This window comes from Leucopleurus acutus (assembly GCF_964270905.1).
Source record: "Leucopleurus acutus genome assembly, chromosome: 6".
Lineage (NCBI taxonomy): Eukaryota > Metazoa > Chordata > Mammalia > Artiodactyla > Delphinidae > Leucopleurus > Leucopleurus acutus.
In genome coordinates, this window is record NC_139149.1 from 67,849,169 (window position 1) to 67,874,469 (window position 25,301).

Sequence of the window (25,301 nt, forward strand, 5' to 3'; positions counted from 1 at the left end):
ATATTATTGTGTGGGTTCTTGTGCTGAACTTCTCTCTGAACCTTCACAAAAGTTTCCTGATACAAATCACAATTAGTCCAAGTCTTCCAAGATCATTCATTACAAGTTGTTTTGCTAAAAAATTAGCCTAGGCTGGGTTTTGAAGAATGATATAGAAATAAAGTTTGAGCATCAGATTCTTGAAGGTTTCCATCATTTTCCCTAGAGGGCTTATATACTAACCCTCACCTGAAGAGATTTCTTGGATCACTTTTCCTTTCCCCTTCATTTTTCATAATTTCTTCGGAGGAATTAAATATATCTAAGAAAGGTCAAAGACTTCAGCTATAAACATTTTTTGCATGATTTCTGGGAATTTCCTAGATTCCTATAGTTAACAAGGGACAATTATGTTAGGCAAAGTATGAACAACAGTCCTAGAAAAAGTAAACTCAGGAATAAAAAGTTTGGGCTGTATAGAAGGCCTAAATCTAGGCATACTTTTGGGGATAATAACTACGATGGTAAAATATTCTTTTGGGAAAGAAGTGAATTGCCACAAACCAAGTTTGCTGGATTAGCTAAAATTTATTCTTTTTGAGAGCATTTAGGTCTGCAGAATACTCTTTTTTAGAATTGTTCTCTTTTCCTAAAGGGTTCTATGCCAAGAAAAAGTAAAGGCAAGTATCTTAAGTGGCAGAGTCCTCAACAGAAAGTATTTAGATAAAGGTGGTTCATTTCAGCTCTATAAATTGGGTAACTCTACCAGATATCCAGAATAAGCCAATTCCATTCCTTCATTCACTCATGCAGAAAATTGTATGGATCTGAGAGATATTGGGGAGATACACTCTATAGGCTATCTTGATGGATTAAGCTAAGAATGAAAGTTGATAGAAGAGTTACGATCAATTTACCGTACAGCAATTCACTCAGTTGATTGATGGAATTGATCCACTGCATATTTTCTCATGAGCTAAGCATAAACTCATATCAAAATTTTTATGAGCAGGTACTGTTTTTCCATAGTATATTTCTTTAAGGAAGCCTTCTATAAGATCTCCATATAGTTTGGAGACATATATGTGAGTGCAGGAGAATAATAAGAATTATAGTAGAAAACACTAAATTCTAAAAACTTGACAAGTATTTACTCATTTAATTCTCACAGCAGCTATTTTTATGATCCTCACTTTAGAAATCAGCAAACTGAAACAGATGAAATAACTTGTTTGATTACATAGCAAATAAGTGATGGGAACAGGATCAAATGAGATAGTCCATTTCCAGGGTTCTATACTCTACTATGCAGCCTTCTTGGGTGTAATTTAATACCTGCTATGTTTTTTTGTCTTTCCTCAGTATAATTATCTGCCTTATCTTTGAAATTACATCTGATTGGTAAATGATAGCCTTTTTTTTTTCCTGAAGGCAGAGTCAGAGAGTAAGAATAAATAAACTTCTTTGTGAAAATACATTCTTCAATATTAGACACCGGCCAGTCTCAGCTAATTAATTATTGGGGTGTTCCTACTAGTCTAGTACCATAACCATTAGGTCAACTATTAGGGGATCACAGTAAAGAAGGGGTAGAAGAGCAATTCTCAAAAAAATAAACTTTTCAGGAGGAAAATACCTTGGCTAACCTTAAACTGAATTATACATTGGAAAAGTCATTCTCAAATCTCACAAAAAACAATATATTAAGCCATTTTTTCCCCTGTTGTTCACACTTACTAAAATATAGACATTTTTTCAAAGATATCTGTCCCGTAAAACTTTTATAAATCATTTTTTAATGGCAGAAAATTATTAAAGCATTTGCTTAGCAAGACAATGGTAGAATTAATATAAAAGATAAATTTAGTTTATGAGAGTCACATTACCTTTTTGGTGTTTTGGAAAGGGGATATCCAAAGTGAAAATGTATGGATAAACTTTATTGCAGAAATGACAAAATTAGGGATTAGCTGCTCAAAGAAAATTTATTGACACTCACCACGTTAGTAAAGAGAAATGCTACAAAATGCCACTTAAACAGATATTTCAAAACATAAAGATGCTGATGTTGTCATAGCAGCTGAGCCAGGTCAACCAAGGAATTTGTAGCTGTTACTTATGTGGTTTGCAACACCAATTAAACAATCTGCAGAAATGGATCCCCTTTCTCTCACAGGGCCCCATAGATTTCCAGCAAGTAGACTGAAATCTCCAGGTCTTTTGGTCAAATTAGAGCTGTTACCATGCATGAGGTTTTACTTAAAGATGTTTACTGATCAGGAAAACTTAACATTTCTGTGAACTGGTTTTTGCTTCTGAAAAAAAAGGTACTTATTTCAAGAACTGTAGATATCATTTTAGGCCAATTGTTAGGCTTTTGCTTTGTTGAATGGATTAAATTTGAGGCCAGAACTAAATTGCTCTGTGCAGCTGAGGGGATTTTAGAGGCAGAGAGAGGAAAGAGAGGAGGAGAGACCTTAAGTCAAGAGAAATGAAAGATTAGAGGTTTTGGAGCGAGAACAGAGGTGAGTGGTGACAAATGATGATTTAAATTTTGCTCTGAAGCATAATGTTAAGACAATAAATCTTCCAATGTACTTGGAACTGAGTTTATTATTGGGGGAAACTGACAAAGTCTTGAACCTAGCTGAGTGTGAGCAGTGTGAAGGACTCAGTCAAATTCTGGGTACAAAGTCTAGTTACACTTGCTGGAGGAGAGTAGGACCTGAAAGGGAGAACTGTCTCAAAGAGCTGTTCCCTACCTCATGCCCCAACTCTTCAGTCTTCCTCTGCCCCCATCATCTCTGCTCAACAGTGCAGCATCCTGTCCACAACTCGCTTCCCCATCACCAGCTTCTTCATTCCCCAAATATCCACTGTCACACTCCTTACCCCAGAGTTTTCAGAGGTGACAAAACTCCTGTGAGCTCTTATACTTATTTATTGCAGTTTATTGCAAAGTAGAATTAGAGCTAGGGACCAGGTTTTGGGTGCCTGAAAATGTAGCAAGTGCAGGCATTGAAGAAAGCGAGGAGCTTTGGGGGAATGTCCCCCACATTTAGTTTTCTCTTTTGTCATTTATCTGTAGATTTATTTTAGATCTTTTAGCTAACAAAAAAAAAATATGGTACAATATAGTGGGTAATACCATTTCATTTATATGAACTCACCATTAAAATGAGACTTCCTTAGAATCAAGTCAACTCTCCCCTACTCAACACTGACAGAGCTCTTACCCAGCCATGAGCAGGAACCATCAAAGATCTAAAGCTGAACATCCCATGAGTTCAGCTCTCAAAAAAATCTACAGGCATTTGTTTTGCACCCAGTAGGCCTGTGTAAATGTTTTTGGAATGACCTCATTAGTAGTTCTCAATATTTTGTCAGACTCTGTAGTTTTAGCATGTGTAACACATTCTGATTGTGATATCTCATCATATGCAATGGTTCTCATTGGGTGGAGGATGGTGCACATCTCCAAAGGGAAATGTCAGAATCTTAAGGCATGTGTAATTGGAATCATTTTCTAAATCTCCCCCAATCCCACTCCTATACCAACACTGATTTTGGTACACCCCTTCTGAATACATTTTTCTCTTCCCATTCTGGGACTTGCAAGGCAGAACATAAGTATTCCAACTGCAGTACGAATAAGATGGCTATGCTTATTATGTAAGTGATAGGCTTCTTGGAGAAGGCATTTTAATGGAGTTTTGGAAGATAGGTAGGATTTTAGTAAGCAAAGTGCAGGAGGGGGTGCAAGAAGTGCATTCCATGAGGAGGAAAGAACAAGGATAAGGGTAGAGAGAAAGTCCACTGACTTTTCCAGGAGAAGGCAAATGTTCCAGGGTAGAGACATGTGACCGAAGACAGATATTTTAAGGGACAGCATCATCAAGGTACGTACTGCTGTTTTCTGAGTACAGCTGGGCAGGGTGAAGCTGGCTCAGATCCTAATCTGTACTTGGCTTGCCTTGACCATGAGCTGATCAAGTTTCCTGCTCTCCCTTTCATGTCTTCTGCATTCATTTAAACGCACAGAAGTGTTCTATTTTTGTTGTTGTTGTTGTTGTTGTACGCGGGCCTCTCACTGTTGTGGCCTCTCCCGTTGCTGAGCACAGGCTCCGGACGCGCAGGCTCAGCGGCCATGGCTCATGGGTCCAGCCGCTCCGCGGCATGTGGGATCTTCCCGGACCGAGGCACGAACCCGTGTCCCCTGCATCGGCAGGCGGACTCTCAACCACGGCGTCACCAGGGAAGCCCAGAAGTGTTCTATTTTTTACCTAATTCTGTGAACTAGAGATAAGCCATGCCGAACTTTTAAAAAATAAAGTATTCCCGATGATGCTAATATGCTTACAGGGTTGAAAACTATTGAGTAATACCTTTACAATAAATGAGCGAGTGAATGAATGAATAACACACAAGCACATACTCATTGTGTGAACTGTCACTTAAGCTCTTCTAGGGTTAAGCGACTTTGGTGAATGCTACCTCTTAGAACTTTATAATTCTGATCTTCCAAATGTTCCATTCCATCAAATGCATATTTCTGCTCTACTGCACTAATAATATCATGTAGATTGCTAGCTGAAGAGACTAAATTAGAAATAGGAACAATACAATAAATATATAATAGAATATATAATTTAATATATAATTTAATTTACTAATAATTTAAAATATGATTTAAAATAATTTAAAATATGATTATTTTAAAAATTAGTAGAAGATCTCATTTAAACTGTTAACTTACATTTTTGAACCATAATTAGAAAATGAGTGAGCTCTAGTGAAAATAAGTGAGCTCTAGTTTTTATCTCTGAAAGGCTTTGCTTCTCTGTTTGATTACTTGTCTCTTCTGAAATATAAAAGTATGCAAATATTTTCTCAAAACTATGCTTAAACTATCCTGGGAGTTTAGGAGTTATAACATAAAATGCATTATGTTTGGGGACTTCCCTGGTGGCACAGTGGTTAAGAGTCCATCTGCCAATGCAGGGGACATGGGTTCGATTCCTGGTCCGGGAAGATCCCACATGCCACGGAGCAGCTGGGCCTGTGCACCACAACTACTGAGCCTGTGCTCTACAGCCTGTGAGCCACAACTACTGAGCCCATGCGCCAGGACTACTGAAGCCCACGTGCCTGGAGCCCGTGCTCCACAATGGGAGAAGCCACACAACGAGAAGCCTGCGCACGGCAACGAAGAGTGGCCCCTGCTTGCTGCAACTAAAGAGAGTCTGTGTGCAGCAACAAAAGAGCCAACGCAGCCAAAAAAATTAATAAGTAAATAAATGCATTATGTTTTATTAAAAGATAATGGAAAGGAGTAACTAAATATTTTGTGAAAAAGTATTTATAAACATAACCTTTTAAAGTAATTGAATACAAAGTAACATGGCATGTTTTCATTCTTTTCAAAAAATCTATTTTTATTTTCTCTAAGCAGCAGACGTAAGAGTGAGGTGCACTATTAGGGACTAATAGGGACTGCTGCCAAATAAAGCAAAAAAAGTCTAGCAAAGCTCTAGGAGATCAGAGTGCAGAGTGATACAGGTCTGTGGGAGTGAAAGTACTGCTGTGTAACTGGTTTGGGTGTGATGGTTGGGCTAAAAATTTATTCTTCCCGGGCAGTTTATCATCTATCAGCTCTAAAGATGATTTACTGAGGAAGCCTCTCTAAGTGTCCTAAGAGTTTTGGGAATAGAGTCTGAAGCCCCTCAGCCTTGTTTCCTGATGACGCCCAAGGACACGGATCCAGGTTTCCCCCAGAGAAGCAAAGGAGGAAGAGAAGGGTGGCATTCAGATGGGATTACTCCTGATTGCTCCAGTGGTAACTCTCTCACACCATGTTGAAACCAAAAGGAGGAATCAGCCCGATTTAAATAGTGGAACTTTCAAAACGGACAGAACAATCTGTGGGAGTCAGTGTGTGTGTGTGTGTGTGTGTGTGTGTGTGTGTGTGTGTGTGAGACAACAGTTTCTTACATTTGTCCCTAAAGTTCCCTAAGTTAGACATTGAGTGAAAATGAGAATAAATTGGCTATTTGTTATAGCACTCAATTTTTAAAAGAGGCCTTTAGGATCCTGTAAGTATTTTCTTGGAAAAAAATAGTTTAACTGAATTAAAGTTCCTAAACATGTCTTAAGATTGCCCTGGACCTTGGTAGAAAACAGAGAAGGTTGTCTCATTTTTTTTTATCTTTAAAACAGATTTCTCTATGATCAAAAATGTCAGTTTCCCTCTGAAACATTTTTGAAAATATTAACCACCCTGAAAAACCTCAAAGAACTTAAAGTTATTTCAATTTGTATCACATGATTCAGTTAGCTTTAAATCATTCAAATTAAAAGAAAAATGAACTTTCAATCTTTTTTTTCTTGCAAAGTAGTAAAAAACACTTGATAAATGTTAATTGAGTAATATTGTTTTAAATAAAGTCAATTTAACAATCAAACTTTAGTTTTAATTTCTCTTCTGAAACAACTGCAAAAGCTGTGTGTCTTGTTGAGCTGATGCTGTGAACTGTTAACTTATCTGGTTTTGTTCCCACTGGTCACCATGGTCCATGCCCATTCAGACAAGTAGACATAGATATTATTAGTGAAGTACCCAGAAACAATGCATACACTCTTAGTCTTCAGATTCATAAGCCACATCCATCAATGGGACAAAGTTTCCTGGAAAATACTTAGTCAAGTTCCATACTTCCCCACTCATACCTCCAGAAGATATCTAGGTTTCTCATTTCCTGGATATGGACTGAGGTTTTTACCAAGAGTAGCAAGAAGGATAAGGGTAGCCTTCAGAATGGAGGTGGCACAGGTTTGACTCATTGTTCCAGTGGCAATTTTTTCCATTCCTATGGAACCAGAGGAAGATGGGAGAGAGAAGAGAGTTGGAAGATACAAGAGGGCTAGAAACTTACAGCCTCTGAGACAGGACCCTGGGTTTAGCCAGACCTGTCACATTTTGGGTTATTTCTAAGTGGGAAAGCCTGAAAGATTTTATAGATAAATTAAGGCATCTAGGAGTAGAGGAGACCTTGTCTCCTCAGAATTCCCATATCTGGAATTCTGAAAGGTAGCAGCAAGGTAGGTGCTCTCAAGTACAAGGACTGGAGTAGTGGCTATATGGAAGGTCAGGGTAAAGAGCCTGGGAGAACCCTGCAGTCTTCAGTCATATGTAAGGAAGAGCAGCCTGTTCTCAGGCCATGAGAAGCATCAAGAGGAAAGAAGAATGAGAGAGAGTAAGCAGGCTGGGGAGAGCAAAGGTCTGACAGCCTATAATGGTAGAAACAAGGGGTCCCGTGTCAGAAGCAGGAGCTGATAATTGCCAGAAGCAGATGGGAGGGTATAGGTCTGGGAAGATGAGAGGGAGAGTGTCCAGAAGTCAAACAAGGACTGGTACTTATCCCAAATCCATAACACCTCATTAGTCTCTGGGGACTTCGATGTTATCTAAAGAAGAAGGAAAAGGAGGTTAAAAAATCTGAATTTTTCCTCCCCAGTATCCTAAATTGACCAGGCTTACTCTGATTCAATTAAAACATTTGACTGATAAGCTTATGCTTTCTACAAACATGTAACAAAGGGGACTTCAGCTGGAAACTATGTTTGGTCACAGAAAAATAATGGAAGTTACATTATCTGTGCATCTGATTTGTGGCCTAAGAAATAGTATAGTTATATACTATTTGAAAAACTTAAATACTTAATAGTTTTTAAAAATCTACACAGTATTTGGATACATTTTCTTCTGTCTCATGTTTTCTGTCAGGATCCAAGAAAACATCTCTGCTGAATGAGACAACAGCTATTTGGGTCATCATGGATAATTCTCAAAAAACATGGCATTGAGTGGAAAGCTAAACATAAATGAATTTATATGACATGATTCCATTTTCACCAAGTTTTAAAATAAGCAAAACTAAGCTATATATTGTTTAAGGTTATACAAAGGTATAATTATCACAAAATTCAGGGTAGTGATTAGATCATGGAAGGAAGAGAAGGAAAGAAATGATTAGAGAAGAACATATAGAACTACTAAGGCATGGCACAATATTCTATTTCTTGGCCTAGATGGTAGGTTTCCTCCCTCTCTCCCTTTCTCTTTTGTTCCTTCTTCCTTTCCTCTGTTCCTCCCTCCCTCCCTCTCTCCCTCTCTCCCCCTATCTGTCTCTCCTATTTTTTTTTTTCAACATATAATTGTTTGAATTTCGAATTCATGACAGTCACTGTTCTAGGAGCTTGGAATACATCAGTGATCAAAACAAACATCCTTGTTCTCATGAACCTTATTTTTAATGGGGTAAGAGAGACAATAAAAATTAAGGCTAATAAGGCAATTATTTATAGACTAGACAGTGTTGTGTTATGGGGAAATAGTTGGTGGGGGTTATCGGGGGCAAGGGAGGAACATGGGTGGAACTTGAAAATTTTTTCCAGGGGAGGAGTCATTCATTGACAAGGTGACAGCTGAAGCTGGACTTGAAAGCAGAGAGGGAGGCAGCTATGTTGTATTTGGGGGAGAGGCGTTTCTAACAATGATGCCGGTACAAAGCTCTTAAAGCAGAAAGGTATCTGACATGTTGTAAGACAGGAAAAAAAAGAACAGTGTGGAGGTCAGTGTGTCTGGAGTAAGGCAAGCGGGTGAGGAGAAGAGAAATGCAAATTGACTCAGCAAGATAAAGGAGGTGAGGGTGGATCACAGAAAGCTTTATGGGCAGCAGTATGTTGCACCAAGACCCAATTGTTACATTTCAGAAATTTTACAAACTATTTGTTAAAACTACTTCTTAAAAGTAAAATTATATAAACTTATAATTAAATAAACTGTATTCAAAAAAAAGGTGATAAATACTCAGAACTCATCATTGCCTAATTATTTTGATACATTTTACTATCATCTGTGTTGCGAGGTTATTTCTACCATATCTGTAAAATGCAAATATATAACATGCACCTTTTCCCAACTCCATGTTTAGAGAAATTATATGGATAGCTTGAAACTGGCCATGGTGGGGATATTCACACCATGGATATCATCAAACTTTCCGAATCGGGGCTCAAATTATTGTTTTATTGATGTCTAAAATGGTGGAGATAATGATAAAAATAGAGATTGAATTTAAGACTGTGTCATGTCTATAGCTGCTACATTATAAATAGCACAAAAATTGAGGGAATTTTCTTCCAGCATTCAAATGCCACTAACCAATTAAACGACCAAGAAACCATTTGCATCTCTGATGAACAAGTAAAGTTGATATATGCCTTCTATGTTTTCTAAGTTCTGACATATATTTATGTACTTTCATCTTACTCCTTGATAGAAATGAAAATATCAGTCTGAATGACACCCATTTGTCTGTTGCAACCATAAGTCGACAATGGACACAAGAGTTTGTCAAAAATCAGTGAAAGCATTCTGTGATAATCAATTAGCTGTATAGAATTTATAATAGACTATTGTATATTTTATTATTACTTATAAATTATGTGCTACTCATTCTTTATATTAATAAACCTGTATAGTAATAATAAACCTGTATATATACACACATATATATACATATATATGTGTGTATATATACATACTTTTTTTGAACTAGTTGTTAAGCTTTGCCAGCAGACTACTTCTTTGTAGGCCACTATAATGACTGTCTATTATAAGAATGTACACTTTGTTATTTACTTATAAATAGTGCATATGTTTTTATGTATTCCTTTTCAGTATACTATATTTCACAATTAAAAAAAATAAAAAACTAAATAACTTTTAAAATCCTATGTAAACACTAAGGAAATTGAATCAGCAGATAAAATTATCCCACAAATAAAACACTAGGCTTAATGGTTTTTAAAGATAGTTCTCCCAATTTCACATAAGCTCAAGAATTTTAAAACTCCAACTCATTTTATGAGGCTAGTATAACCTCAATACTAAAACTAGACAAGGTCAGTATGAGAAAGAAAAATAACAGCTAATCTCACCCACAAATATAAATTTTATAATGCCAGCCAAAGTAATACATACACTTTTACAAAGTTAATACCTAACAATTAAGTTGGGTTTATCCAAGGAATACAAGATAGTTCAACATTAGAAAATCTATTAATATAATTCACTGTATGAACCAATTAAAAAGAAAAATAGTGAATTATTTTAAAAAGCTACAGAAAAGACATTTGTTAAAACTAAACACTTTATTTTAAATTTATTTTCTTAATATTGATGGGAAATTAACTTCATAAAGAGCAGATCAAAGAAAGTAAGAAATATCACACTTATGCTGAAACATTAAACATCTTCCCTTTAAATTCAGAGACAAGCTGAATGCCATTATCACTTCCATTTCAGATCATTCTGGATAAACTTGCTAGTGCAGTTGACTCAAGAAAAACAATTATAAAAGATATACATTTCGGAAAGGAAAAAATTGTCATTACTTGCAGAAGGTAAGTATTCAAAGGCAAATTGGATTTGTATACACCTGCAAGAAATACTCATTCACAAAATCAATAAAAAATATTAAATACTGATGGAAAATCCAACAAAATATATTCAGAAATTTAAAATATAGTTTTGTTGATTATAAATATTAAGTGATTACATAACATATTATATGCTTAGTATGGTGCCTAACATCTAATATCACTATCAAATATTTTCCATCATCATTACTATTATTATTATCAAAGAAAAATGAGCTTTCTGAGAAACATGAAAGAAGACATAGGAATGATAAGATATATATGAATAGGATGACTCAATACCATAAAGATGACAATTCTCCCCAAACTGATATCAAAGAAATTCTAATCAAAATCCTATTTTTTTCCTTCTTTTTTGGTGGAACAGATGAGCTACTAAGCCAAAAGCAGGTCTCAAAATGCTCAAATGAATAATATTATATTGAACATATTCTATGACTCTCAAGCAATTATGTAGGAAGTAAGTCACAAAAAGAAACTAGAAAACACTGCTATGTTTGAGATTTTTAATACATATTCTAAAATGTCAAGCTTGCCTTAAGCTAGCTCTAGGTTTCCTTCTGGTTCTAAACAGCTGTGATTTGGGCACAGTGCAACTCCAGTAGCGTCTCAGTTCCCATGTTGCTTCCTTTTCTCACTTCCTAATCATCTTTGAGCCTAGTATTTTGGGGTCTGAGTCAATATCAAATAAATCAGAAAATTACTCAGTACAGTAAAAAACATAGTGCGTTCCATTCCAGACTGACCACCCAGATTTCATTCTGGGACATAACTAGTTTTCTCAAGTACACATTCTCTTTGAGAAGATGGAAAAGAAAACAAATCTGGGATTGATTTATGGTTTTTATTCCAATCTAGGTGGATTTGGTGGACGTGGGTCAATTTGGAATTCTTGTGTCTAAAGAGGAACCAGTCTCTCAGATGACTTACAAAAGCAACCCTTCTGCTTCAAGGGAGAACAGATATTTGTGTTTGCCATTCAGGTACTGTTCTAAACAAAACCTAATCTACTCCAGCTCAGCTTCAGACCCAGGTGTTGCTCATGACGCAGGATGTCAGGCCACCAGTGAAAATGAGTTACTTTTATATGGCACTTTAAAATGTATACATTTCTTTCCTGTATAGGACTTCCTTGGTTGTTAATTGGGGGCATCTCTCACCCACTGGCCATCAGTATAGGCAAATGTACTCTTTTATTTTTTCTCATTTCCTTGGTGCCTTGTTCTCAAAGCTGCATCACAGACATTCAAAACTCTGGAGCATAAACACGGATTGGTCAGAATTTATGGGAATGTCTGCTCCTTCATTAGGACAAATAGGATTTTCCCAATAATAACATGTACTGAGGGTAAGAAAAGTTATGTGATTGGCCTGAGACTCCATAGGTAGAAATAGAAAAGTGACTTTCCTCACCATTTCCCTCCACCTGCCTCACTAGAGGACAGTCACACACCCTCTTAAGATCTCCTGTTTGCTCTTAAGTAATACAGAAAAACATAGAGACTGGGCAGAGACTTAAGATGCTGAGGAAAGCTGAATAGATAATGAAGGCATTTTCCTCACACTAAATGGATAAATTTAACCAAAAACAGTTTGGGTTGGAGGAAAGAATTTTTTCCTTTTTGTGTTTGCCATTCACTGGCTTTACTTTTTGAAAACACACTGTGTCAAAAAGGAATGCATTTACGTACAACATTCTTAAACAGATTGTTCTCAGATCCTTAATAGAAGGCTTACTGAATGAAATGACTCTTTAAAAAAGTGTTTTGTTTTATTGATGACCCAGGAGCTGCATACCTTGGGGCCTAAGCAGCCATACCTTCTACTGCTCTAGGATTAGTGGGATGTTTTTGAGACAACTATGAAATATAGTTTCAGAGCCGGCCTGATGATGACCAAACATCCGGGATTCTGCTCAGAACCGTGATGTTTAATCAAGCATCATATAACCTGCTTATTTTCATCTCAATGCAATAAGGAAAACTTCATCTTCAGTATATTTAAGACCAGAGGTGATGGCAATGGGAAATTACAATGGCAGTATCTGATACACACTGATTTTAAAATAGATGTCTATTCTAGTTGCTGTGCTTTCACAGCAGATCACATTTTAAAATTTTTTATTATGAAATATTCTATTCATAAAAAATGGATATTTACATATATAAAGCATATATGTTAGGTATAACCATAATCACCAAATGAACATGTATGTCTAGAACCCAACCAAAGAAGTAAAATATTACTAACTCCTAAATAAATTCTCCATCCTTTCCCTAGATTCTCCATTCTGAATATTTTCCCCATCATTCTTTAGTTTTATCATGTGTGTATTCTAAAACCTATTATTCAGTTTTTAGTTTTTTTAAACTTTCTATAAATGGTATCTTGCTATATTATAGCAGCTTGCATATTTTGCTTAATATTATTTGTGCCTTTCATCCCTGTTAATATTCACAGTGAAGTTTTATTTTTCTTAACAGCTGTATGCTGGTTCATAATATGAATATGAATCACAGCTTATGAATTCATTTTACTGTTGTTTGCAGATTTTTGCACTCATGAACAATGCTGCAATGGATGTTTTGCTCATGTCTTCTGATGCACATGAGCAAAAGTCTCTCTAAGGTAAAAATACAGAAGTGAGATTGTTGGGAAATATGGCACGTGCATCTTCAGCTTTTTTTTTTTTTTTTTTTTTTTTTGCGGTACGCGGGCCTCTCACTGCTGTGGCGCCTCCCGTTGCAGAGCACAGGCACCAGACGCGCAGGCTCAGCGGCCATGGCTCACGGGCCCAGCCGCTCCGCGGCATGTGGGATCTTCCCGGACCGGGGCACGAACCCGTGTCCCCTGCATCGGCAGGCGGACTCTCAACCACTGCGCCACCAGGGAAGCCCCAGTTCATTTCATTTTTACTTTTCTTCTTCAAAATCATACATAAGGTTTTCCTATCTCTCTTGGACCCAAACCAATGATGTGACATCATGTTACCCATCTAACACATTGCCTACATTATTCCCACTTGCCCAATTTCCCTGTTTCACTTGCCTCCTGTTATTTCTTGCATGTCAGCCAAGCTCCACATCCCAGATATTGTGCTAGTCATTTCCTCTTTCTGAAAACTTATTCCCCCACCTCTTATGCCAGACCTCCCCATAAGTCTTTCTAACCTCCTCCATGTATTTATTTACATTATCACTTTCTCAGTAAAGCCTTTCCTAGCCACCTTATTTAAAACTTCAATCCTGCTCCTAATTCCCATTCTTTCATGAAGGTAGGTATTATTGTCTCTTTAGTTTTTTACTGTATCCCAGAAGCACAGTAAATAATAATTACAATAATAAAAGCCAACTCATGTAGTAGCTACTATTTTAGGTACTTGTAAGCAGATTACGTAAATCAACTCATTTAATTCTCCCAAAAACCGATATGGAGAGAGAGGACTTCCTGTTACAGTGATGTAAAGAGGCCAAGGGTTTCCTCTCCACAGAAAACAAGTATACAGTTGGAAAACATTAACAAAAACAACTATTCCATCACACCGGAAATCAATCAAGGCAACACAACACTCTGAGAAGCATTTATTGAAAAATTTCTGGAGATTCAGGTAAGAACAAGAGAAACCTGTGACCTTCTTGCCTGGAGCTACTCCCAACCTCCTCCGCCAACCCCAGCTTGAGAGTGGAAAACAGCTTTGCTGCCAGAGGAGGTAGACTCAGTTTGGGTGGTGACAAAGCGATAAAGAGACATGGACATATATACACTACCAAACGTAAGGTAGATAGCTAGTGGGAAGCAGCCGCATAGCACAGGGAGATCAGCTCGGTGCTTTGTGACCGCCTGGAGGGGTGGGATAGGGAGGGTGGGAGGGAGGGAGACGCAAGCGGGAAGAGATATGGGAATATATGTATATATATAACTGATTCATTTTGTTGTGAAGCTGAAACTAACATACCATTGTAAAGCAATTATACTCCAATAAAGATGTTAAAAAAAAAAAGAGAGAAACAAAACCCTGTTTTCTCCAACATAAAGGTGGATTTAGTTTAGAATACATGGGGAAAACCCACAGCTTTGCAAGCCTGAGATTGTGGTCCAAGTTTGGGGTAACTGGTAGACCAGCAGGATTTAACAGAAAAATCCTAGCAATCAAAGAGCCCTGGAAGGGCTGAGATAGCTCTCCACTGATTATCTGAGGAACATCTCTGACTGGCTGAGGAAGAACCTTGAGAGGGTCTTCCTGCACTAGTTTGATTTTTCAAAACAATGTTAGAAAGCAGTCTCATATTCTTGAATTTCAAGAAGATGTTTTAAATGTTAATTATTAATTATAAAGTGTGTATTTCTAAAACTTTAAAAAATATCAGTTACAAAGTTTTCTAAGGTTTTTGTGTTATTTGGTGGAAAGGTAAAATTATTGGTTAACCTCTTTGTTATTTACTATTGATTATACATTTAAAATCTTCTAATTAATTATGAGAATAATAGGAATAGAGTGCAAATGTTTCAAACCATAAAGGAAATAAATTAGGATAGAACAAAAACTTAAGCAGTAAAAATGAAGGCAAGAAAAGTGGGGAAAAAAATAGTAGATTAGGACTATCCCTCTGAATTAAAAAAATGGACGGATATTGAATTTTCTTGAATGTTCTTTCTGCGTCCTTTGAGACGCATTTTTCACCTTTTATCATTAATATGGTGAATTGCAGTAATAGAATTTTTAAATGTAAAACCAAATTTGCACTTCTGGCATAAACCCGATGTGGTAATAAATTCAGTCTGCAAACCTATGACTTCAGTAGAGGTAAACAGGTGCCCTCAGGAGAGATTGTGGCTCCAAAGTTTCCTTATTTCTCTGAATTTCTGTTTTATCTTTATTTGGACAGGTCCTAAGGGTGTCAATTTCTTTTCAACAATATTTCATCCAGCATTGTTAGTTGTTTTTACCATATTTCTTTAAGTTTATCTAGATCACCATTGCATTGGAAATAGAAACCAAGTGTACAATTTTATAAATAATGAAAATTGGACATTATTTGCTTTATTCAAACTATGTGTACTCTACACAAATACCCCTTGGAAATTATATTATCAAAATACTTTATAATTTTAATTTGCTTAAAGCCAGACTTCCTGTGCTCAAATCTTGGTTCTACATTTTCTAACTGCAGAACTAAGTTATTATTACTCAATTCCAGAAATGTAAGTTGAAAACTTTATGCAAATCTAAAATTTACCTCTGTGTGCAACACAACATTCAATAGATCACAGTGCCAGAAAGTTTATTAGAAAGGGAGCAATTGTAGCCCTAATACAATTTTGACACAATGTTTTCTTTTATGACAAATAGGTTCCAGGTGATGGGTTGGTATTTGGGGTTCACTGTTGTTCATTTTAGTTAAAACTTTCTTAGAACAGAGTGTATCTTGGTCAATTGGATTCTTTGGATTTGTTGAAGATAAATATTTCAAGTCAATTTTTTCAAACTTTCTTGAAAGATATGGGACAGTAAAATAGGAGGGAGTGGGAAAAACCTTGGGGTAAAGAATCAGTTTTGACTCTAGTGCTTAGAAGCTGTGTGATCCTCGGTTTCCAAACGTACAAAATGGGAATAATACTTTCTACTTCACAAGGTTGTAGGAGAAAATAGGACAATACGTCTAAAATGCCTGGTACATAGGAAGGGTTTCAGAAATCTTGTTTCCCTCCTCTCTTCCCTTCATTGCTGAAAATCTAATATATTCATTCATTTTCCTTTCTGAATGAATATATTCAAAGTGAATTTTAAGTATTCATTCATTCTTTCATTCAAAACCACATTCAGTAAATAATTTTACAGCACCTGTAGTATGCCAGAGACAAGCCAGCTCTGAGAAATAATGACAATACAATAGATATTGTTCCTGTTTTCAAACAGCTTATGGTCTAGCGATTTATATCTTATAGTGCTTCAGGGTCAATATCATGAGTATAATTTGTTCATATAGAGGGGAAATTCTAGTCACTTGAAGTCTCCAGTTAGATGGGTTTGAAAATGTTTTAGTATGGTCATCTGGATCTTGTATTGTGTGATGTTTTTTATTGAGTGACAATAATGTATGACTACAAAGACCCTTCGTAAGGGCCAGGAATAGCTATATAATTGCAAGGCGCAGTGCCAAATAAAAATAAGGCCCCTAGCTCCAAATTTTTTAAGAATTTCAAGATGATGATACTAGAGTATTTAATTATGCATAGGGCCATTCTGAGTGGGGGGTGGGGGAGGAACTGTGTGATCACACAGGTTATACATCGAGGAAGTGGTCCTTGTAATGGCTGTATAGAGCCACAAATGTTTGGGAAACTGTTTCCTTTCAACTAAGATCAGACTTAAGTGGCTGGGAGAACACAAGTTACAGACTCAGATGAAGGCATTAGATTGGTATTTTTAAAAGTTTTCTAATAGCAGAGGTGGAGAAATAATGCAGCCCCATCCAGGATTAACTAACTATTTAATTAAACAAATATTTACTGAGTGCCTGTGATATGCCCAGCACTGTACCAGGAGCTGAGGAAACCCTGGGAAACACAGTAGACCATGACCCGACTTTTGAAGATTGTACGTTCCCATGTGGAAGACAGAGGATAAGGAAAGGAATAAATCAACATCATTGATTATGGACTAGTGATACCACTTTGAAATGACTAAACTGGGTTTGAATAGGGGAAACCAGGACAGAGGACATTACTTTTAGTGGTCAAGGAGGGTCTCTTTGGTGGGCGGTCTAGCATGGGGTTTTAGGGCACTGCATTTGTAGAGGAAGAATGAATTTCAGCTCCTTCACTTACTAGTTGTAGGATTTGAGGCCAGTCACATAACTGTCCTCTGCCTCAGTTTCCTTATCTGTAAAATGGGAATGATAACAGTAAGATCCATGTGAGAATTTAAAAAGTTATTAAGTACTGTGTTTTGCAAATTAGAAATAAAATACAGATTGCAGAGGGAGGAACACTCCAGCCAAGGAATGAATCAGCCAGCCAAGAAGGAATCAGCCTTGCAAAAGCTCCAAGAGGAGAATTCCTGGCTGAAGAAACAATCATTGCAAAGGCCCTGGGGTATTATAAGAACCTGCCAGAATGCCACTGTGCAGGGAGTATAAAGCATGAGAGAGATAGGTCTATGGGATGCAGCATGAAAGGAGATGGGCCAGATGTGGAATTTGAAAGCTAATTTCCTGCATGAAGGATAATGACTGATACAACTGACATGCCTTGGAAACCAAATAGACTAATTAATCTGAATAAAAAACATGTCAGAAATACAGAGCTAGCCTCCCATTTGTTTTCTTTGGTAGCCGATTACAAACGATTCTCCCAACTCATCCGTGAACCTGTCAGCCAAAGAAGTAACTTAGCAAAGCTGAAAAAAACATATACTCAAATCTCTAACACTAAGTGTTGCATTCCTAATGCAACACAAAACTACTTGGAAAGCCTAAAACACAGGATCAAAAGCACCTCTAGAAATGAAGAGGACGTTACTGTGCCACATAAAGTCTTGTCGCTCTTTTATTGTCCCATCCTTCACATCCACTTCACTGCCACCCACGTCAATACTTCTGCAGCCCACATGGCACAAACAGAGCAGAATGTCTTTTCATTTAACATACAAACCAATTTTCTTATGAGTAGTCAAAGGGTAGCCAAATTCTAAACACCTCCAAGGGCTTGCATATTTTATAAAAGAAGAAATCTAGGGGGAAAAAAATCCAACATCTCAGAGGAGGAGTTAGGACAGAGAGAGATGGTAGTAAACCTTCATAAACAACCGTACCTTGAGCAGCTAATTCTTTCCACCTCTCTTTGTTCTGCTGGATGATGTCCGCCAGGTTGTTTTTGAAGCTCTTCAGGTCCACGCTTGCAAGGGAGTAGTCTGGGGAATAGGTTCCATCATTCATGGTGCCTTTCATATTTGATCGTCTAGAGGAATGAGAAAGATGTGATAACATAAAGGTGCTTGAGCTAATAGTAACCACCAAAGAAAACAGGAAATACCAAGGGCAGTATATGGGATGAGGAAGCAAAGCCTGAAACACGTTACAAAACCAGCTACAGAAGCAGGAAGGCAGCTGCTCAGGCCCAGTTTTGAGCACCTGTCAGAGCTGCTCACCTCCTACCTTCCTCCCCTCATGGAGAGGGCCAGGCTCTTTTGGGATTCCCAGAGCAGCAGGTCAGGGCCCACATGTATTATGGGGTGCGGGTGGGTGAGGCCTAATTAGAGCAGCAGAACCTTGAGATGAGCTGACTTAGTGGTGAGTCCACTGGTGAGCAGCACAGCGGCATCACCGTTCTGGAGCTAAAAGTGGGGTAATGGTCCCTGCCCTTCCGTCACCATTTAATCTCTAGGATAATGTGGATCTTTCTCAGGTAGAACATTCCCTCAGTTTCCTCATTAGGGCAACATTTAGGAAATGCTGGTATGTTATTTGGAAAAACTATGTGTTCAGATGGACAAGAATTTAGCATAATTTTTCTGCAACTGGAAGTTTTAAATAACATCCCTTAACACATTTATCATTGAAAAAAATCTAGATTGAAATATTTTAAGTTACATGTTATACAGATCCACTGTATTCATGTCATCTAAAAGGCTAACTTTGATGTAGGCATCTTTCTAGACATACAATTGAGCTGTGATTGATTTGTTAGCAAGCCAACACAATGCCCGTCTCCCAACTGCCCACCACTACCAGACACGTTACTATATCCAGGACATAATTCATACATTTTAATGAAAATTAAAATAACATTTATTCTCTTGAGTATTGAATACAATTCTGTTATACTCCTTAGTACTTTGATATTTTTTGTAGTGGACATCAAATTCCTAATTTCAAAGGCAGATGCAATATATTGCAGAGCCATTAGGTGGCAATACTACCTAATAATTCTTCTAAGAATTTCCTGCCTAATGTAAGGAATAATAAAGATAATCATAAGTAAAAAGGAAAAGATGCAAAAAAGAAAACATCAAACCTGCTTGCTCCATAGGAAGGAGTTTTGGTTTTTGAGTCTTCCTCTATAAGAGGAATAATAATTTTCTCTGTTGAGTCTGTCAGAAGAGAAAATGTTGGCTCTACTATGAAATCAATGAAACCTACAAAAGCAAAAACATAAATAAATATATTCAAGTGTTACAATTTCCTGAATTCTAACATTAGTAATAATGCAGAGATTCTGATGCTCCTGATAACAAGTTTCAACTACAACATTGGTTCAGCTTACCCCTTGCAATTTTTTTTTTTTTTTTCCCGGTACGCGGGCCTCTCACTGGTTGCGGAGCAGAAGCTCCGGACGCGCAGGCCCAGCGGCCACGGCTTACGGGCCCAGCCGCTCCGCGGCATGCGGGATCCTCCCAGACCGGGGCACAAACCCGTGTCCCCTGCATCGGCAGGCGGACTCCCAACCACTGCACCACCAGGGAAGCCCATTGCAATTATTTTTAATCCAATAACACAATCTTTAGAGAGAGTTTAACTGTTCTACAAAATCATCTCTCAAGCAGTGGAAGTGATACAATTTAAGCTTGCTAACTCAAGTGTAATTGGTTTCCTACTTAATACTCAGCCTCATCTTATTGTTAACAATAATTTCAGATCTAACCAGAGTCAATCTATTTTCCTCTGTTAATGAGAGGGATCACTCTTCTTTCTGAAAGGTCTTCACTTGTTCGTTGAATTTTATTATTGACTAACAAGAAATAATATGTAAGCTCCAAAGAAACTAAATAATTGAAATTTTTTTCTCAAGCCACAGGAAGGCAACCACTTTTTTTTCTCACACTGTATCAGTCAGAGCTTTCTGCCAGTGTGTTAATATTTCAAATTGCTGTTTATTATTCCCAGGATGTAAAGCTTTAAGTTCGCAACGTGTGGGCGTATTCTGTTAAATCAGAACAGAGAACAGCATTAATCCCGCCACTTTGAGATGACAGGATTGAATAAAGAGTTTACATTGAAAGTACTCATCAAACTAGAAAATGACACACACAGAGAATGGGGCACGGTCCTTTAGGAGCATTTACCACCTGTGTTTAGGTGGAGGAGGAGACAAGCTCTGTGTACATTCAACACCCGAGGTCCCAGGAGAGGTGTGGTGCTGGAAATCAAGCACTTGTTGCCTTAAACACAACTGGGAGCAACAGACTACCATCTGAATATAAGAGAACACTGCGGGGATGCTTTTTAAATGATAGTGTCCTGGGAAATATCTATATTTAAAAAGTATCCTATCCATCAGAAACGTGGATAAAGTAATTCACATTTCAAGTAATTGTATTCACCATAGCATACATTAAGATGCATTTTTTTTTTTTTTTTTTTTTTGCGGTACGTGGGCCTCTCACTGTTGTGGCCTCTTCCGTTGCGGAGCACAGGCTCTGGACGTGCAGGCTCAGCGGCCATGGCTCACGGGCCCAGTCGCTCCGCGGCATGTGGGATCTTCCCGGACCGGGGCACGAACCCGTGTCCCCTGCATCGGCAGGCGGACTCTCAACCACTGCGCCACCAGGGAAGCCCTAAGATGCATTTTTCATTCAAAAATTTCAATAGTTTTGTGTTTGAATTGATGACTTCAAGTTGAGTCAATGTTAATTGACCACCAGGGTGTTCTTTCACGTTTTGTCTATGGTTTTAAATGCCTGGGATCTAGAGACTATCAAATGAGTCACCTCTACTAACATGGCAGCAATTTACATTACGGCAATAAGCCTCACACACTTCTATTCTTCTCAGCTTGCCCAAGGAGGTCCTTAACCTGACATATTCACAACTTCTAAACGATGAGAGTCACCTGTGTTATGGTAGCTAGGAAAACAGCTGTTGGAACATGGGTAGGAAGAGGGGAAAGGTGAGAGCAAGAAGCTTTCTGACAGCTGACCACCACTTTGTAGGAGGTGGTACCAGACCAACTAGAGAGGTAAGGCAGTCATCCTTATATTTATTGATCATATAGATCAGTAATGAAGATGCTGGCCCAGGGAATAACTATTACAAATATATGAACCATGCAGCATAGCAATAATATGTTTTAATCATGGGCTGGACTTGAAGTCTCCATTATAAGCACAAATGAAAAGGATAAATATGGTTGGGAGCAATATCATTTTACAGATTTCCTGTTGTTGGCTTCCCTATTCATATCATAAGAATTTTTTTCCCAAAAGAATATGAGCTAGTATATTAAGAATATTATGCAAACAGTGATAACAGATATATTAATATTTTCATCGGATTGTCCTAAATACAAAGGATTAAATTACAGAAAATAATCAGCAACAAAACAAGAAATGCTGTCTCTTGCAAAAGAAGAAAGTCCTCTATTTTGTAAAAGGATTACAAAGAGAATAACAATTATTATTCACTAATACTGCTTTATTGAGTTCATTTTGTGAAAATGTTTCAAAATTCTTCATTCACCACCATATAGATCAGTCTAAAGATCAAATTCATCATGAATATGGAGTGAGGTTTTCATGGGTGAACAACATCATGTATCCATTTGAAAACTGACAGGCACACACCCGCTCTCCACAACCATCAATCCTCAGTATTACCTATTTGGGACTGCGCCACCATCGTTGACTTCCGATCACAAAGTGGGGAAAATGGAAGCCCTAATTCAGCTTCTTTATCTCCCTGCGGAAAGGAAAGCCCATTAGTACAGAGTTGGTGTGGAGAAACTAAAAGCAGCTTAGATAAAAAGGCTTAAAAAGCTGCATATTTTATTTCTTAATTAGCATTGTGTATTTATCACAAAACAAAAGCTATTGTTCAAGTTCATATAATTTTACTCACATGGTCTCCTTTTGGGGATATGTTGCATATGGCACACATTGCAGAAGTAAAAAAACATGAACATTTTCAGCACCTAGAGACTCCACATTGGTATTACAACCCCTTGATTATAAAGAGACAAACCTTTGCTCTTTGGAATTTTCTAAAGTCACCATAAAATAGTCTTCTCGGTGTGTTATTTGGCATTTAATTAACAATCCATCTCATGGATTTTTCTGCTTCATTTTTCCACGCCAAATACATCAGCAGACCTTCAGTATCAAGAATTCATGATTGGATGGCTTTTTAAATTTAAAAGTGTATGAGCATTTTGAAACATCTTTTTACTTATTAACCAAGTTTTACTGAATCTCCTACAGCAAGTAATGAGGAATATCTGCAACATTCTTACATTCTGTGTGCATAAATTTTATTTTAATGTATTCTTCTCAGAGAAAATTGAAATGTCAATGATTTTTTATTATTTGGTCTTATCAATTGTAGATTGAGCACAAAGGTTAAAGAATTCCATTTTTGTTTGGGTTAACATCATAATTAGATTTTCGTTTCCTGAAATAAAGGTGGCTGCTCTGGACAAAGCTTTATTATGATAAGGTTTATCAAACATTGATTCTTTGCATTCAAGATGTGCTCACAAAGAAAAAGGAGGTAGGATACTTCACTTGCCCCATTCACCTCAACTGCCCAGATATTTGAAAGAATGCTTTGGGTTCTATTTTCTCCTAATCTGTTGGTTGTATACCTTCATGGGGTACACTGGCCTTGCATAAGACCACAACTTAGAATATATGGTTGAGATCAGGGGACAAAAGGGAGTGGCCTTTACTTTGTAGCAGAGCCCATATTACAAGGCAAACCTGTCTGAGAACTTCAGTTTCCTTTGCTTCCTCTAGCAGCTTTTCATCATGATCTTTACAACTTTATGTCAACATGTGGCTTTAAAGTTTTTATTGATGATGTTTTCTAGTGCATTTACACTAAACTATGCCTCTGATTAGAAGGGAGAGAAAGTTTGAAATGAGAATTGCTTGGAAAAATCTAGATACAGTCACCAAAGAAGTAGGCAAAGTAGCTACAAATAGGAATGTCTCACTATGTCATGACTTAGAGAAAATAGGGCAAGAATTTCTGTGACCTTTCCCAGCAAGCCTCACCATTTCCCAAGAGAATAACATCCATTCCATTTGGAATTAATATTTATACTTGGCTTAAGGGACAGATGCGGGGGGGCAGAAATTACTGTGTCATTAGCCTTGGAGTCACAAGACGCAGAGCTAAATCACTGCTGTTCAACAGGCTGTCTCTGTTACTTCAGACACATCACAGACTTTGCCGAAATGAATTTTCCTCTGTTACCCAACTCAGTGATTTCGGTTGACTTGTTTTTAAGAATAAGGATATAATAGTATCTACCTAATAGGGTTATCCTGAGGTTATCTAAAATAATTTATGTGACGCCTAAGGACACTGACTAATATATAGTCAATAGTCATTAAATGTTAGCTAATAAGAATCATAATTCATAATACTAGCTAAAACACAGAGCTGTGCAAATTAGAGGTATTTATGAAGTCTAATGCATATCTTGGATGGTATTAAACCACAAGGAAAAGGATTACTACTTAATTTACATGTAATGGAGAGGCACTGGCTTTTCCCCTCTTTATTCTATATGGAATTGACATAAGAGGAATTCTACTTTTGAAACACTAATTTGTTGGCAGTGTGGGAGATGGCTTGGGGTAAGTTTAGGGAGAGGCTTGTGCTTCAAACCTGAATGAAAAGGAGACTTTGGGGCCACTAATAGAAATAAGATGATCTGGATGAGGGCTTGATTTAAAGACTATTATGAATTTGATTTTAACATGTTGAGAATAAAGTGAAAGAATAATATTAATAACTTGCTAAAATATAGATGATATTACTATTATTAAAGTAGAAATAAGGCTACTCATAGACTTCATGGGAAATATGATATTGGGGATTCCTTTTTTTAAAATTTAATTAATTAATTTTTTTATACAGCAGGTTCTTATTAGTCAACTATTTTATACATATTAGTGTATACATGTCAATCCCAATCTCCCATTTCATCCCCCCCACCCCACCCCTTGCTTTCCCCCTTGGCATCCATATATTTGTTCTCTACATCTGTGTCTCTATTTCTGCCTTGCAAACCAGTTCATCTGCACCACTTTTCTAGATTCCACATGTATGCATTAATATATTTGTTTTTCTCTTTCTGACTTACTTCACTCTGTATGGCAGTCTCTAGGTCCATCCACGTCTCTACAAATGACCCAATTTCATTCCTTTTTATGGCTGAGTAATATTCCATTGTATACATGTACCATATCTTCTTTATCCATTCTCCTGTCTATGGGCATTTAGGTTGCTTCCATGACCTGGCTATTGTAAATAGTGCTGCAGTGAACATTGGGGTTCATGTGTCTTTTTGAATTATAGTTTTCTCTAGGTATATGCCCAGTAGTGGGATTGCTGCATTATTTGGCAATTCTATTTTTAGTTTTTTAAGGAATCTCTATACTGTTCTCCACAGTGGCTGTATCAATTGACATTCCAAACAGTGCAAGAGGGTTCTCTTTTCTCCACACCCTCTCCAGCATTTGTTGTTTGTACATTTTCTGATGATGCCCATTCTAACCAGTGTGAGGTGATACCTCACTGGAGTTTTGATTTGGATTTCTCCAATAATTAGTGATATTGAGCAGCTTTTCATGTGCTTCTTGGCCATCTGTATGTCTTCTTTGGAGAAATGTCTGTTTAGGTCTTCTGCCCATTTTTTGATTGGGTTGTTTGTTTTTTTTAATATTGAGCTATATGAACTGTTTATATATTTTGGACATTAATCCTTTGTCCATTGATTTGGTTGCAAATATTTTCTCCCATTCTGAGGGTTGTCTTTTCGTCTTGTTTATAGTTTCCTTTGCTGTGCAAAAGCTTTTAAGTTTCATTAGGTCCCAT

At 37.2% G+C, this 25,301-nt stretch overlaps 1 protein-coding gene across 6 annotated transcripts in view; it reads right to left on the reverse strand.

The window, feature by feature from the left end:
• The window catches only part of PDE1A (phosphodiesterase 1A), a gene marked incomplete at both ends in the record, with an annotated part of 354,419 nt that overhangs the window by 16,210 nt on the left and 312,908 nt on the right, over positions 1–25,301 (reverse strand). For 2 of the 6 annotated variants that reach the window (XM_082841412.1, XM_082841415.1), the window contains 4 exons: positions 2,266–2,294; positions 18,296–18,483; positions 19,498–19,618; positions 22,076–22,157. In XM_082841412.1, coding sequence (XP_082697538.1) covers positions 2,266–2,294; positions 18,296–18,483; positions 19,498–19,618; positions 22,076–22,157 — 420 coding nt within the window. Of the gene's footprint in view, positions 1–2,265; positions 2,295–18,295; positions 18,484–19,497; positions 19,619–22,075; positions 22,158–25,301 lie in introns of those variants that run through there. The other 4 variants (XM_082841417.1, XM_082841414.1, XM_082841416.1 and 1 more) reach the window with 2 other exon arrangements.